Source organism: Trichechus manatus, unplaced genomic scaffold, assembly GCF_000243295.1.
Source record: "Trichechus manatus latirostris isolate Lorelei unplaced genomic scaffold, TriManLat1.0 scaffold00018, whole genome shotgun sequence".
Taxonomy (NCBI): Eukaryota; Metazoa; Chordata; class Mammalia; order Sirenia; family Trichechidae; genus Trichechus; species Trichechus manatus.
Genome location: NW_004443954.1, coordinates 12,245,014 through 12,258,504, shown reverse-complemented (window position 1 = coordinate 12,258,504; position 13,491 = coordinate 12,245,014). Strand labels below are relative to the sequence as shown.

The 13,491-nt window shown below is 39.9% G+C and overlaps 1 protein-coding gene across 2 annotated transcripts in view; it reads right to left on the bottom strand.

Moving 5' to 3' along the window:
* Positions 1-297: 297 nt before the first annotated feature.
* Positions 298-13,491, bottom strand: part of PDE7A (phosphodiesterase 7A) — a 137,465-nt gene continuing 124,271 nt past the window's right edge. For both annotated transcript variants that reach the window (XM_004372558.2, XM_004372559.2), the window contains exons 10-13: positions 11,200-11,344; positions 10,497-10,593; positions 9,401-9,481; positions 298-4,531 (exon numbers count right to left, since the gene is read on the bottom strand). In XM_004372558.2, the coding sequence (XP_004372615.1) occupies positions 4,323-4,531; positions 9,401-9,481; positions 10,497-10,593; positions 11,200-11,344 (532 nt within the window). In that variant the 3' untranslated portion in view covers positions 298-4,322. The remainder of the gene's footprint in view (positions 4,532-9,400; positions 9,482-10,496; positions 10,594-11,199; positions 11,345-13,491) is intronic.

Genomic DNA, 13,491 nt, shown 5'->3' with positions numbered 1-13,491 from the left:
GATATGTTATTGTTAGCTGCCATAGAGTCAGCCCCTAACTCATGGCAACCCCATGTGTTACGGAGTAGAACTGCTCCATAGGGTTTTCTCGGCTGTAATCTTTACGAAAGGAGCCCTGGTGGCAGCTCCGTGGGAGAAAGACCTGGTGATCTCCTTCAGTAAAAGTTACAGCCCAGAAAACCCTGAGGCAATTCTACTGTCACGTGGGGTTGCTGTGCGTTGGAATCAGCTGGACGGCACCCAACAACAACAATCTTTATAGAAGCAGGGCCATGGGCTGGGTAGGTTAGAACCACCAACCTTTACGTTAGCAGCCGATCACAAAGGAAACACATTAATACCACATGAATTGGTTCAACAAACATTTATTGATGGTCTAGTTTGTGCCAGCCCTGTGCTCAGCACAGGACATGGGAAGATGAAGGGGATGTGCTGTGTGCCTCTCAGCACGCCACCAAATAGTGGTAGTTCCAGCTGGGCACCATGGACCCTGGGGGCCCTGAAAATGATGCAGCTTCTTTGCAGATCCTTGGCAAGGACTGGCTACAGACTTTGGTACACATCTGTACTGCTGTGTCTCAAATGTGTGCTGATGTTATGGTGATTAATATGCACATTTATTTAAAAACAATACTGAATTCATATTAACTATTGGTCACTGTATTTTTCAATCAGAAGATACGGATTAGGAGGGGAGTTTAAACAAAATATACCTTCAGATGGGAACCTCTGATGTGAAAGGTTTAAAGTTCTAAGGAAATAGCCGTAAGAGCCAAGAAAACATTTTGGAAAGAGACTGTTTTAGGGAATCTTCAGAATAATTACCACCTCTAACCTGTACCTAAGGTACAAATATATTTCCCAGATTTGCAAAGGACATAAAATTTTTACTTCTTTTATACAAAGATGAACAATTACAGACCATCGCATTTACGAGTACAAATATTGACCAGAAACTAGGTTTTATTTTTTTCTTTAAGCTCGGGCTTGTCAAATTTTTCTCTCAAAAGCTTAAACCCAAGGGTCAGCATTGACCCCCACAGGGCTGTGAGATGCTCAAGAATTCTTTTATGTCTCCTGCTTTTTTCTCAAAAATTCATTTGAATTTTGCATTCTGTTCCATAATTCACTTATTTTAAACGCAAGGTTCTAAATTATTTAAATGTTTCCTGTAATTTTTTCTAGTAAATCAGTGTTCAAAGAATATAGGGCAAATTAAGAAGCAGGGCCATAGAAGGCGATTCCCACATATACATAAAAAAATACAACTTTGCAGCGGGTGTTTATGATGGACAGAAAACAAGAGCGACATACGGGTGTCTCCCTCTGAGTAAATGGACATAAGATAATCCTTCTAGTGTTAAACTGTAAGACGTATCCAGTGATGGATCAGAAGGAAAACAGTCATGCACAGGTGGAACAGAGCCCAGGCAGGCTCAACTGAAACACAGCTGAAGGTACTGGAATATCTAATGGAGTGGAGAAGCAACTACTGGCAGAGAATCTCTAGCGTCATCCAGGGACGAGGGTACCCTGGTCCACAAGTGTGACTATCAGCAGGCATATCCCCACAGGGAGATGCATGAATGAGGAACTTGCTTCCCTTGCTCAGACTCCATGCTCACCAAGCAACAATCTGATCATAATTTGACTTTCCAAGATGATTTGCCTAAAGGGAGAGAATGATAGTAATATTTCTTATTATTAAAATTAAATACCAATACCATTTTTTCAAACATCAGTTACTGTGAGCTTGGTTAATGTCAGTGAGACATGAGATGGGTCCACTGTCCATGTGCTGACAAATGTGAGCTTGTAGGAGTCCTGATCAGACTCTGGACACATCAAATTTGCTTCAGAGATGCCCCCTCATATGAGTGGCCAATTGGCTTTCCACAGGTAACACTCAACTCTGCTGCATCAGACCTTCTGTGCCACTAGCACATGTGGCTGTTGAGGACTTGAAATACAGGAAGTCCAAACTGAGATGTGCTGTAAGTGTAAAATACATGCTGGATTTCAAAGACTTAGTATCAAAAAAAGAATGTAAAATATCTCAATAATTGTTTTTATATAGACTACATGTTGAAACAATAAAATAATTTGGCTATATTGGAATAAATATTAAAATCTATTCTTTTTTTTTTTTAATATGGCTACTAGAAAATGGAAAATCACTTATGTGGCTTGTATTGTGTTTTCATTGGACAGCATTCTTCTACAGATATAATCCAGTATGTCTGATTTTAAAGTTTGCGCTATTTCCCTCGAATGAATTGGACCTGGGAAGCTGGAGGGAAGGCCCGATGGTACCTTTCTTACACTGATGTCAATCAAATAGAATTAAGTGGACATTTCTTATTACTTGTAAAAGGCCAATGACAGACATAAATATGACGAGTACTTTAGTATTTGCAAGAGGTGCTGATGCGGTAAGCAGTCCCCAACTGTGGTAACAAACGGTTGCAGAGTCAAGAGCCTGGGCTCAAAGCTGACCTCCACCGTGCATTCGCCAGGACTCAGCGAACTACATACCTGGGCTGTGAAGTACACGTAATAGAGCTCCTCAGAGGATGGTGCACGCAGCACTGACTGAGTCAGTATTTGATGAGTGAATGCAAAAGCCAAGAAGCTAAGTCTTCGATTTCCTAGTCATTTAGCATTAAGATTGCCAAAGGATTGAGTTGTAAGGTAAATATCAAAGATAAAATGTGAAAAGATAGGTTTTTATTCATCAAAAGTTAACAGCAACAGGCACATACTAAAATGAGTATGGCAAAGCCTTTTACAAATGGCTTTACACTCAAGCTTCCTCCCAAGAAAATGGCTGTTGCGACAAACTGTAAACATAATTCATAAACAGTCTTTTACAGTAACAAGGGAAATACAAATGAACTAAAAGAAAGCACCAGTTTCTCTTAACACTAGATTACAGTTGTGCTTACTATACATAAAACAGTTTAAAACAAATTACAAAAGTGGAATGTTTTTCAAAATTATGTCCTTAAATTTTGTCCTAAAAAACATCTGTTCGCATCAAAAGGCCCATCAAAGGGTCACGTTTCATCAAAGGGAGGGACAAGAAAACAATGCACTTTTTTCAAATCAAAACAAGAAGTTTGGTCACTTAGCTTTGTGCATAGTTTAAGGCAACTGGAGCGATCTGTTTCAGCTGACCTACCTTCCCCTCCCCCGGGTGTGGCTGCTCACTATGTCACGTTCTAAAATAATAAATAGAAGCTTACATTGCAGATCCTTCCCCACATGGATAAATTAACACATGCACAGTCACACATGCACAGACATGCACGCAAACACGCACCCAGACGTTCACACACAACGTACCTCTCACTCACTGCAGCGAAAGGGACTTTAGTACCCTTGATCGGAAGGACACACTTCCCCATCCCACTTTATTTCCGATTGGCAAATACCCTGAGCTGATTATGGTGTTTTAAACATTCCACCTTTTTCTTGCATGTGCAGGTCAAGTGTACAGTAGTGAAAACAACATGCGATGTCTTCACCGCAGAATCATAATACAGCTGGGACATCGGTGTTCTTCCCCTCCCACCCCAAATGAAAACCTAAGAGTTAAAACTAAATTGCATTGCCAAACAGCACTGGAGTGGAAGCTTGGCAGGACTCTGGGAGAAATGCTCAGTTTCCAGCGCACAAGCGAAAACCATAGCGAAGGGGGGGCTTTGGTGGCATCCAAAGAAGAAAGAAGGCAAACCAGGGGGATGAGAGAGCTGCAGTCTACGGTTTGATCTTTAAAAATGCTAAGTGGTTCCTTCACAATCATGCTCCACGGCAAAGTTAGAACCAGTATTTTCAGAGTTGATTTGTAAACATTGAGTCTTGCCAGAGGCAGCAGAGGCTGGGCACTTCACATTTCTGTTTTCTCAGTGAGAACTTAGTGGAAGGTACAGATACACATTGTTGCATCAGACTGGTTAAATTCCAAGAGATTTCTGCTGAAAGATTCAGTTCAAGTTTCACGGTTTGAAGAATAAATTCTAGTTTGTTTTGAAAAACACGTGGCACGCTGTGATACTTCCATTGTTAGTCCTGGATTCTTTCCTGCTGGGCTTTGCATATTCAAGGTTCTACACAAAAGCCAAATGCATATTGCTATGTGTTCAGGTCTTACAATGAAAAAGTGGGTTCAAATGATCCAACAGAGGAAGTCCTGGAAATAAATAATGCTGGCATCATTCACTTGGAAACCTTGGCAGTCAAGAGTGAGTTCTCTCACCTCAAGACCCATTTCACATTTCTAAAACCCTCCAGGAGGCAGTATGTCCCCCTGATTCTGGGGGTCAAGATGACCGGTTTTCCTGAGGTAATAATTGTGAGTTCAACTCCTCCAAAGCAGCATCGGTGTCCTCGCTGCTAGACTGCGCTCTCTGCATTCCCTTCCAGCTGGCTTTATTCAGCCCCACGTGGCCCAGCATTGTCTGTGAGAGCCTGGTGTTTGAAAACCGGGCCCATTCCGTAAATAATGGCTCCACTAGGTAAGTCATAAAACCTGAAGAAAGGAAAATAATTATTGACATATGTTCTGAAACTTTCTAAAGGATCTATAGTGTTTACCTTCTCAAGTGCTGTTACAGTATTACCTAAATCTTATTCTTCCAAAGATTCTAACACATGTAATTTATATATCTTCTCTGAAGAATCTATTTTTTATTTTTGTTGTCGTTGAGAATGTATACACAGCAGAAAATACACCAATTCAACATCTACATGAACAATTCAGTGACACTGATTACATTCTTTGAGTGGTACAACCATTCTCACCCTCCTTTTCTGAATTGTCCCACCCCCATTAACATAAACTCACTGCCCCCCTAAGATTCCTTTCAAGTTGCTATTGTCAGTCTGATCCTATATAGAGCACAATGCTCAAGGCAAACATTCTTTACTAGTTAAGCTAAACTATTTGTTTGGTTTTATGAAGACTTCAGGGGATATTTTTGGTTTAAGGTTTAAAGATTATCTCAGGGCAATAGTTTCAGAGGTTCATCTAGCCTCCATGGCTCCAGAAAGGCTAGAGTCTATGAGAATAAAAATTCTGTTCTACATTTTCCCCCTTTTGATCAGGATTCTTCTTCAGAATCTTTGATCAAAACGTTCAGTAATGGTAGCTGGGCACCATCCAGTTCTTCTGGTCTCATGGCAAAGGAGGCAGTCGTTCATGGAGGCAATTAGCCACACATCCATTTCTTCCTCCTATTCCTGACTCTCCTTCTTCTTCTGTTGCTCCAGTGAAAAGAAACCAATTGTTGTATCTTGGATAGCTGCTTGCAAGCCTTTAAGATCCCAGGTGCTATGCAACAAACTAGGAGATAGAACAGAAGCACTAAACACAATATTAGGCCAGTTAACTGGGATGTCCCATGAAACCATGACCGTAGACCCCAAACCAAGAAACTAAACCCCATGAGGTGTTTGGTTGTACATAAGCAGCCACGGCAGCTGCCCTTTTTTGTTGTAAATATATCACACAACTTTTGCCAATTCAGCTTTTTACAGGTATACAACTTAGTGACAGCAATTACATTAATCAGCTGTGCAACCCTACCCTTAATCATTGTGATTTTTTTCATCACCTTAAACTGAAATTCAGTGCTTAATGGAACTGTAGGTGAAGGTGAACTGACAAGTCTATCAAATCCTTCCTGATTATTCCTCTCAGCTACACAGCCACATCCTTCTACTTCAGCAAACAGCAGTGGCATATCAACTCTCTAAGGAGACCAGGGCAGCACATGGCTCACGGATGCTCCACTGAGACAACTGGAGACTAAGACAAGGTCTCCTCAGGAGAGCAGGAGGAGGTGAGGAGGGCCTGAACCGGCATGAGCAGGAGGAGGTTGATTGCTTTATTCCCTCAGTGATGATAATCTTCACACCTGGTCTTGATTACAATTGATCATTTTATTTAACTCAATCTCTAAGACCAATATTTACAACAAGAATTAATGAGTCTAAAAAGAACAGGGGAGATTAAAAAAAATATTAAAGTGAACCTCAGGCCCTAATTTATAAATAACACTTAAAATAATTGATTTCCCTTAATTCACAGCCTGAAATTATTTCTATGGCTCTGAATTAAGGGAGATCAATCATTTTAAGGGTTATTTCGCATCTTTAGGTTATACAGCACTCAACTGCACACTATTTATATCTGCTTTAATACCAGAGTATCTGATACAGGGTTAAAAGAAGGCTCCTAGAAAATAGCTTATCGATCAAACCATATTATATATTAGGAGAAACAAATAATATTATCATCCTAAAGTGTTGATCTGCTAGGGACAAGGTAATGTACATTCAAATTCTAGCACTGCTTGTATAACAGTTTTCAAATTATTTCCATTCTAAAGATTTTTTTCTTTGCAGCAAAAAGACCATGTGGACCACAGACATTGGTTCCATTTAGCCAACACAAAAATCTCACTGGAATTAATACAATTAAAACCTGTTACAAGCTGCCGAGTTGATTCTGACTCACAGTAACCCTATAGGACAGAGTAGAACTGCCCCATAAGGTTTCCAAGGAGCAGCTGGTGGATTCGAACTGCCGACCTTTTGGTTAGCAGCTGAGTTATTAAATACTGTGCCACCAGGGCCCCTAATTAGCACCTACTACTTTTAATTAGAAAAGTCACATATGGTCTGATGGTTGAATTTTTTTTAAGAGTAATAATGGTATCTGAAAGAGTAGTCATGATTATCTAAGCCTTTTGTTCATTCATTCATCCATCCACTGCACACATATTTGCTGTCCTTGCATTCCTGGGGATACAGTAGTGAATAAGACAAGATCCCTGTCCTTAAGAAGCTTACAATCTGGTGAGGAGAAAGAGATAACAAATACAGGTGTTTCCTTATTGCACTCAAAGAACACATCAACTTTCTGGCAGCCATCGCCACTGTCTCATGTTGAGCTGCCCACCCAAACCCCCATCTTACCTATGTGCCAGAGTTAAGTCATGCACAGCTGGAGTTTTGTACTCAAATGCAGACCCTTATTATTATAGGTTTCACATGATTCATCGTATTTGATTCCTCCCATTGTTGCAACTGGTTGAAATCTTTTGGGATCCTGCCTCTAACATCCAACAAATTAGCTATCCCTTCCGGCTCCATGTTAACCTAAACTTTCTTTTAGGTCTTTAAGTACCTGACCAAAATGAGTAAGTCAGGGCCATGGACACAGCCATACGACCCCCTCTAGGACAGCAAGACTCTATTATAATCAGTACCTCTGAGCACAGCTGTTCAACCACTGGTTACTCCACGTAACTGTACAACCCCACATGCCTGTCTTCACAGATATCACAGGACACCTTGCCAAATGCCTTACTCTTCTCTACTACATTATATTTTCTCGTTCAACAAAACCAGTATTCCTACCAAAAAAACGGAATTGTATTAATCAAGTGTGACTTTAATTACTGAACCTATGCTGGCACCTAGTAATCCCTGCTTAGTGTAGTGGTTAAGAGCCTGCGATTTGATGTCAGAAAGACCTGGATTTGAAGCCAATACCAACACCTATCAACTAGATAAACTGGGCAGACTACTTTATCTGAAAAAGAGGATACTCACAGTAATTGCCTCATAGGGCTGTTGTGAAAAGTCAGTAGATGTCAACTATTATCCCCATTATTAATCCCTGTCCCTATGATAATCCATTATAGATCTGTGTTCAACACTGATGTCAAGAACTATAAAATGATTAGTCTGAGGCATACAGCTTCTTTTCACTTTTAAAAATTCAATTAGAGTTGTTCACTGTCCACTTTATGGTACCTTCAGTTTTGCAATTCTTTAAAGGCCACCAAAAGAGGTTCTCTGACCTCATTTGCAAGTTCTCTCAGTAGAGTAATCTGCTCAGGTGAAGAGGCATTTATTTAAAGTAGTTAGTGTGAGTTAACTACCCATTCACCTATCTTCAATTCCTTTTTGCCAGTATTTCATCTATGAATTTGCATTTGAAGATTATTCTATTTAAGAATCAAAACAGAAGCAGATGGACTTCTTGTTTTATTATCCTCCAAAACAGGAATACGTCTCTTCTGCTGCCCTCAGCAGAAGGTCTTCACGCTCTTCGACACTGGGCCTCTCTGGCACCATCCAACAGTCTTTGCCACACTCTTCTGAGCTCTTTGCTGCATTCTCTGAACCTGTCCCTCTGTAATCCAGTCAGTTACCACCCACTTGATTCTAAACAAGGATCCTTTGCATTCCAATATAGAATTACCCACATTTCTGAATTTCTGACCCTATAGGACTGTCCTCCTTTCAGAGTATTATGCCATAGTATCTTCTGAATTTCTGGGAACTTTATCTTTCTCAAGTTTGTGTACACATTTCACTACATCAACCCAATCCTCCAAGGCCCTACTCAATACCAGCTACCAATATTACACTCCTTTCTCAACGCATTGCTGAGTTCCTGCCCCTCTATCATCCCCAAACACCCAATCCTCGTCAGTCCTTCCCATGCTCGTCTACGGCAAGCTGCATGGGCTCCATCACAACATGTCTCATTTTACTTTCTGTTACACTTATTAATTCACTCAACAACTAGTTCTCAAGTGCTTGCTAGGTTCTAGGTGCAGTGCTAGGCTTGAGGAGTACACAGACAAGGGCAAGGTGATGCGCTTGGAACGCTGAGAGATTCGTATCAAGTGCTGTGGAAGCCTGGAAGAGGAGTGACTAACTGCCTGGAGAGAGTGGGCAGAGGCTTCTGGAGTGGAGGAGGTGACATCTCAACTGGGTCTTCAAGAAAAGGAGTCCACTGGGCAGAAGGGAAGGACTGACAGGGCACAGAGTGAAGGAGCAACACGCATCTGGGGAAGAGTCCCAAGTCGCTGTAGGTAAATGATGGGGAAGCTGTGGACAGAGAGAAGACTAAAGAGAAGTCACAGCTTCTCTTCCCAGAGGCCTGTGTAATAGGATGAAGAGTTTAGATTTAATCTAAGAGACAGCGATAAAAGCTCTTGTCAGAAAAGTTAAGTAGCAGTGGAAACTGTCTTTCCATCACAATCAGGCATGGTGGGTCACCCTTTTCAATTTAAAATGGCAATCTCAGAATGATGCAAAAGAAACTTCCACCTAGGCAAGTAATGTATTCTTTCAGTTACAGAGCAGGAACAAAGTTACTGCTGCCTGCTCTGCGAAATTATATTTTTTATGACTTGAGATCAAAAAAGAATATAAGTGCTATAGCAAAGAAAGACATAAGTAAAATTTCTGAAATAATTTTAAAAAAGAGAAATGAACATAATTTTAACAGTGTATATTTTATATGTATTTCTCTTCATGACACAATTAAAATCAGTGGTACTTTTCTAACCGGCTGTATCTAAATATGTATAGTTACCAATCTGGATGTTGGCAATGGATTCGGACTGACGATCACAAAATGGACTCACACTCAAATGATACTTTTTTTCTATATCTCCTATAAATTAAAAAAAAAAAAAAAACAGAATTATTAATATGAATATATCCATTGGTTAAATATATAATTAAAGTCTTCATCTTAACTGAAATTCCTTAGGAAGAACATCACATACTATTAATCCTCACGAGACGATGAATGGCTTCTAAATTAGTTATTTAATTTTAAGTTATTCATACTCAGAAAGGGCTGTGAAGCTGATATCCTATTTTAATTGAAGTCGGTGGAAAACTTTCACTAGGTGTTACCCTAAGATTGTTATCTGTCATCATTTTAATTTCTAAAAGGAAGGTGGTTCCTGGCTCTGAGTCACAAAAACGTCTTACATGTTCACATGGCCATGCCCTCCACAACACAAGGATGAAGCAGGTGAGGCACTGGTCAGTGAGGTAGAGAGACTTTTCTGTACCTCTACAGTAAGATTCAAGGAGCCCTGGTAGTGCAATGGTTAAGTGCTCGGCTGCAAGCCAAAAGATTGGCAGTTCAAAGCTGCCAGTGGTTCTGTAAGAGAAAAGACCTGGTGATCTGCTCCTGTAGAGACTGCAGCCTAGGAAATCCTATGGGGCAGTTCTACTCTGTCATATAGGGTCACTATGAGTTGGAACTGACTCACCGCACACAACAACAACACAGTAAGATTCCAGCCTGAGCTACGTATATTCTTAAATGCACACCAAATTATATCTGCTTGATAATACCACACAGCCAAGCACAAGGACAGTTCTAGATCAACCATAAAGCTACAAATAAATTAACCAATTCTCTCTCCCATGTTTTAGATGCGAGAACTAGTTAGAATGAAATGCTGTTTTTTGGATCACTCCAAAAGAGGGCCACTAATTTTCAAAACAGACGTTCAATTTAGATATTATTGATTACATGTGCATCTACGGTACATTATTACTAAAAATATGAAGCATCTACTGCTAGACTCCTATAAATGGCTGAGTTCTTTATTTTATTCACTGATGCTAAAAACTGGACTGAATAATTCTCACTCAGTACTGTGACTTGCCTTGATGAAAGAATTCTTCTGTTACTTTTTCACTCCACTGTTTGCTTAGTTCCCAGGTCCGACATGGGTTACAAATATCAGCACATTTCAAAGCCATCTAGCAAACAAAATATTCAAAATTGTTTTTTGAATAAAGGTAAATCTCAATTGTACTAAATTTAAATATACGCTCTCTAATAGTGGGAAAAGAGTACTTTAAAAAAAGATGGCAACAGAAAATTTCTTATCTTTTGTATTAATTTTATGATGTTACCATCAATAGTTTTTGCAGAGAAGCTGAGGAAGGAACCATAAGACTGCTAACTGAATTATACCTGCTCGATAATACCACACAGCCAAGCACAAGGACAGTTCTAGATCAACCGTAAAGCCACAAATAAATTAACCAATTCTCTCTCCCATGTTTTAGATGTGAAAACTAGTTAGAATGAAATGCTGTTTTTTGATTGGTACCCTATCTTGCAAAAGATGTTTTCATCAGAAATCTCCAGTCTGTAAAATACGAAAGCAATGTCCCTTCTTAGAGCACAGATTTGCCAGTGAGCCCCTACGGGGAAGTGTGTACATAAACTGAAGGAACTTCCTCAGCTTCCTCTCAGGGTTTAACCAACTCTGAAAAACTACTCTGCAAGAATATTTCATTTTTATCCAAACAGTCAGGTGCTTTACCCTAGAAGTGGCATATTTCCAAGCCCTATTTTACCTGTAAAACTAAATGCCGATGACTAGCATCTTCTAGACATAAGTCCCCTCTATCCAAATGAGATCTAAACAATGACAGATACTCATTTTGGCGACTGATATCTGTGGCAAGTATCAAAGCACCTATCTGAGTCTCCATTTCTTGCCTGGAATTAGAAAAATATAAAGAGAAAATATAAGACTTTTAATTAAATAGTTAATCCTTGATTTTTTTCTCTTAAACTTTATACTTGGAAAGCTTTATAGAGCCCTAAGGTATTCTAATTACCATTCAACTTTTAATCTATCACAAAAAATAATGCTGAGTGAAATAAGTCAATCACAAAAGGACAAATATTGTATGAGACCACTATTATAAAAACCCAAGAAAATGTTTACACACAGAAAAGAACAGTCTTTGATGGTTACAAGGGAGGGGAGGAATAGGGAGGTGAAATCACTAACGAGGTAAGTGTCAACTTTAGTGAAGGGAAAGACAATGCACAATATAGGGGAAGTCAGCACAGCTTGACCAAGGCAAAGTCTCAGAAGCTTCCTAGACACAGCCAAACACCTTGACGGACCGAGTTATGCGGCTGAGAGCTGGGGACCATGGTCTCGGGGGACATCTAGGTCAATTAGCATAACAGTTCATAAAGAAAATGTTGTACATCCTACTTTGGTGAGTAGTGTCTGGGGTCTTAAAAGCTTGCGAGCAGCCATCTAATACTCGTATTGGTCCCACCATGTCCGGAGTAAAGGAGAATGGAAAACACCAAAGACACGAGGAAAAAAGTAGCCTAAAGGACTAATGCACCACATGAACCGCAGCCTCCACCAGCCTGAGCCCAGAAGAATTAGATGGTGCCTGGCTACCACCACCAAAGGCTCTGACAGTGATCACAATAGAGGGCCCTGGACAGAGCAGGAGAAAAATACAGAACAAAATTCAAATTCACAAAAAAAGACCAGATTTACTGGTCTGACAGAGACTGAAGGAACCCCTGAGACTATGGCCCCAGATACCCTACTACCTCATAACTGAAGCCACTCCCAAAGTCAACCTTTCAGCCAAAGATTAGATAGGCCTATAAAACAACACACGAGAGGAACGTGCTTCTTACTTCAATCAAGTACACAAGGCCAAATGAGCAACACTTGCACAAAAGCAAAGACGAGAAGGCAGGAAGGGACAGGAAAACTGGGCAAATGGACATGGAGAACCCAGGTGGAAAGGGAAAGGGAGAGAGTGCTGACGCACTGTGGGGATTATAACCAATGTCACAAAACAACTTATGTATTAATTGTTGAATGAGAAACTGATTTGCACTGTAGACTTTCACCTAAAACCCAATACAATTTAAAAATAAAGAATTTTAAAGATTGTATAAAGGAAAAAAAAGCTATTTAAATAATAAAAACTAAAACCAAGACAGTCTGTAGGAAAATGCCAATATGTAAACATTCCAAAAAGAACACCTTTATTCTGCCAGCCAAGGTGGAATTATTTGCTTTTGTAAAAAGAGCTAACAGATACATGAGGAAATGCTCACGATCACTAGCCATTAGATAAACGCAAATCAAAACCACAATGAGATACCATCTAGCCCTGACATTACTGGCATGAATCAAGAAAATAACAAATGTTGGAGAGACTGCAGGGAGACTGGAACTCTTATGCACTGCTGGTGGGAATACAAAATGGTACAACGATTTTGGAAAACAATATAGAGCTTCCTTAAAAAGTTAGAAATGGAAATACCATATGATCCAGCAATCCCACTCCTAGGAATATATTCTAGAGAAATAAGAGCCGTCACACGAATAGACATACGCACACCCATATTCATTGTAGCATTGTTCACGATAGCAAAAAGATGGAAACAACCTAGGTGCTCATCAACAGATGAATGGATAAACAAACTATGGTACATACACACAGTGGAGTATTATGCAACAATAAAGAACAATGATGAATCTTTGAAGCATCTCACAACATGGATGAATCTGGAGGACATTATGCTGAGTGAAATAAGTCAATCACGAAAGGACAAATATTGTATGAGACCTCTATTGTAAAAACCCATGAAAAGGTTTACACATAAAAAGAAGCAATATTTGATGGTTACGAGGGAGGGAAGGAGTGGGAGGGAAAAACACTAAATAGTAGATAAGTTGTAACTTTGGTGAAGGGTAAGACAGTACAAAATACAGGGGAAGCAGCACAACTTGTCCAAGGCAAGGTCATGGACACTTCATAGACACATCCAAACTCCCTGAAGGACCAAATTACTGGGCTGAGGGCTGTGGGGAC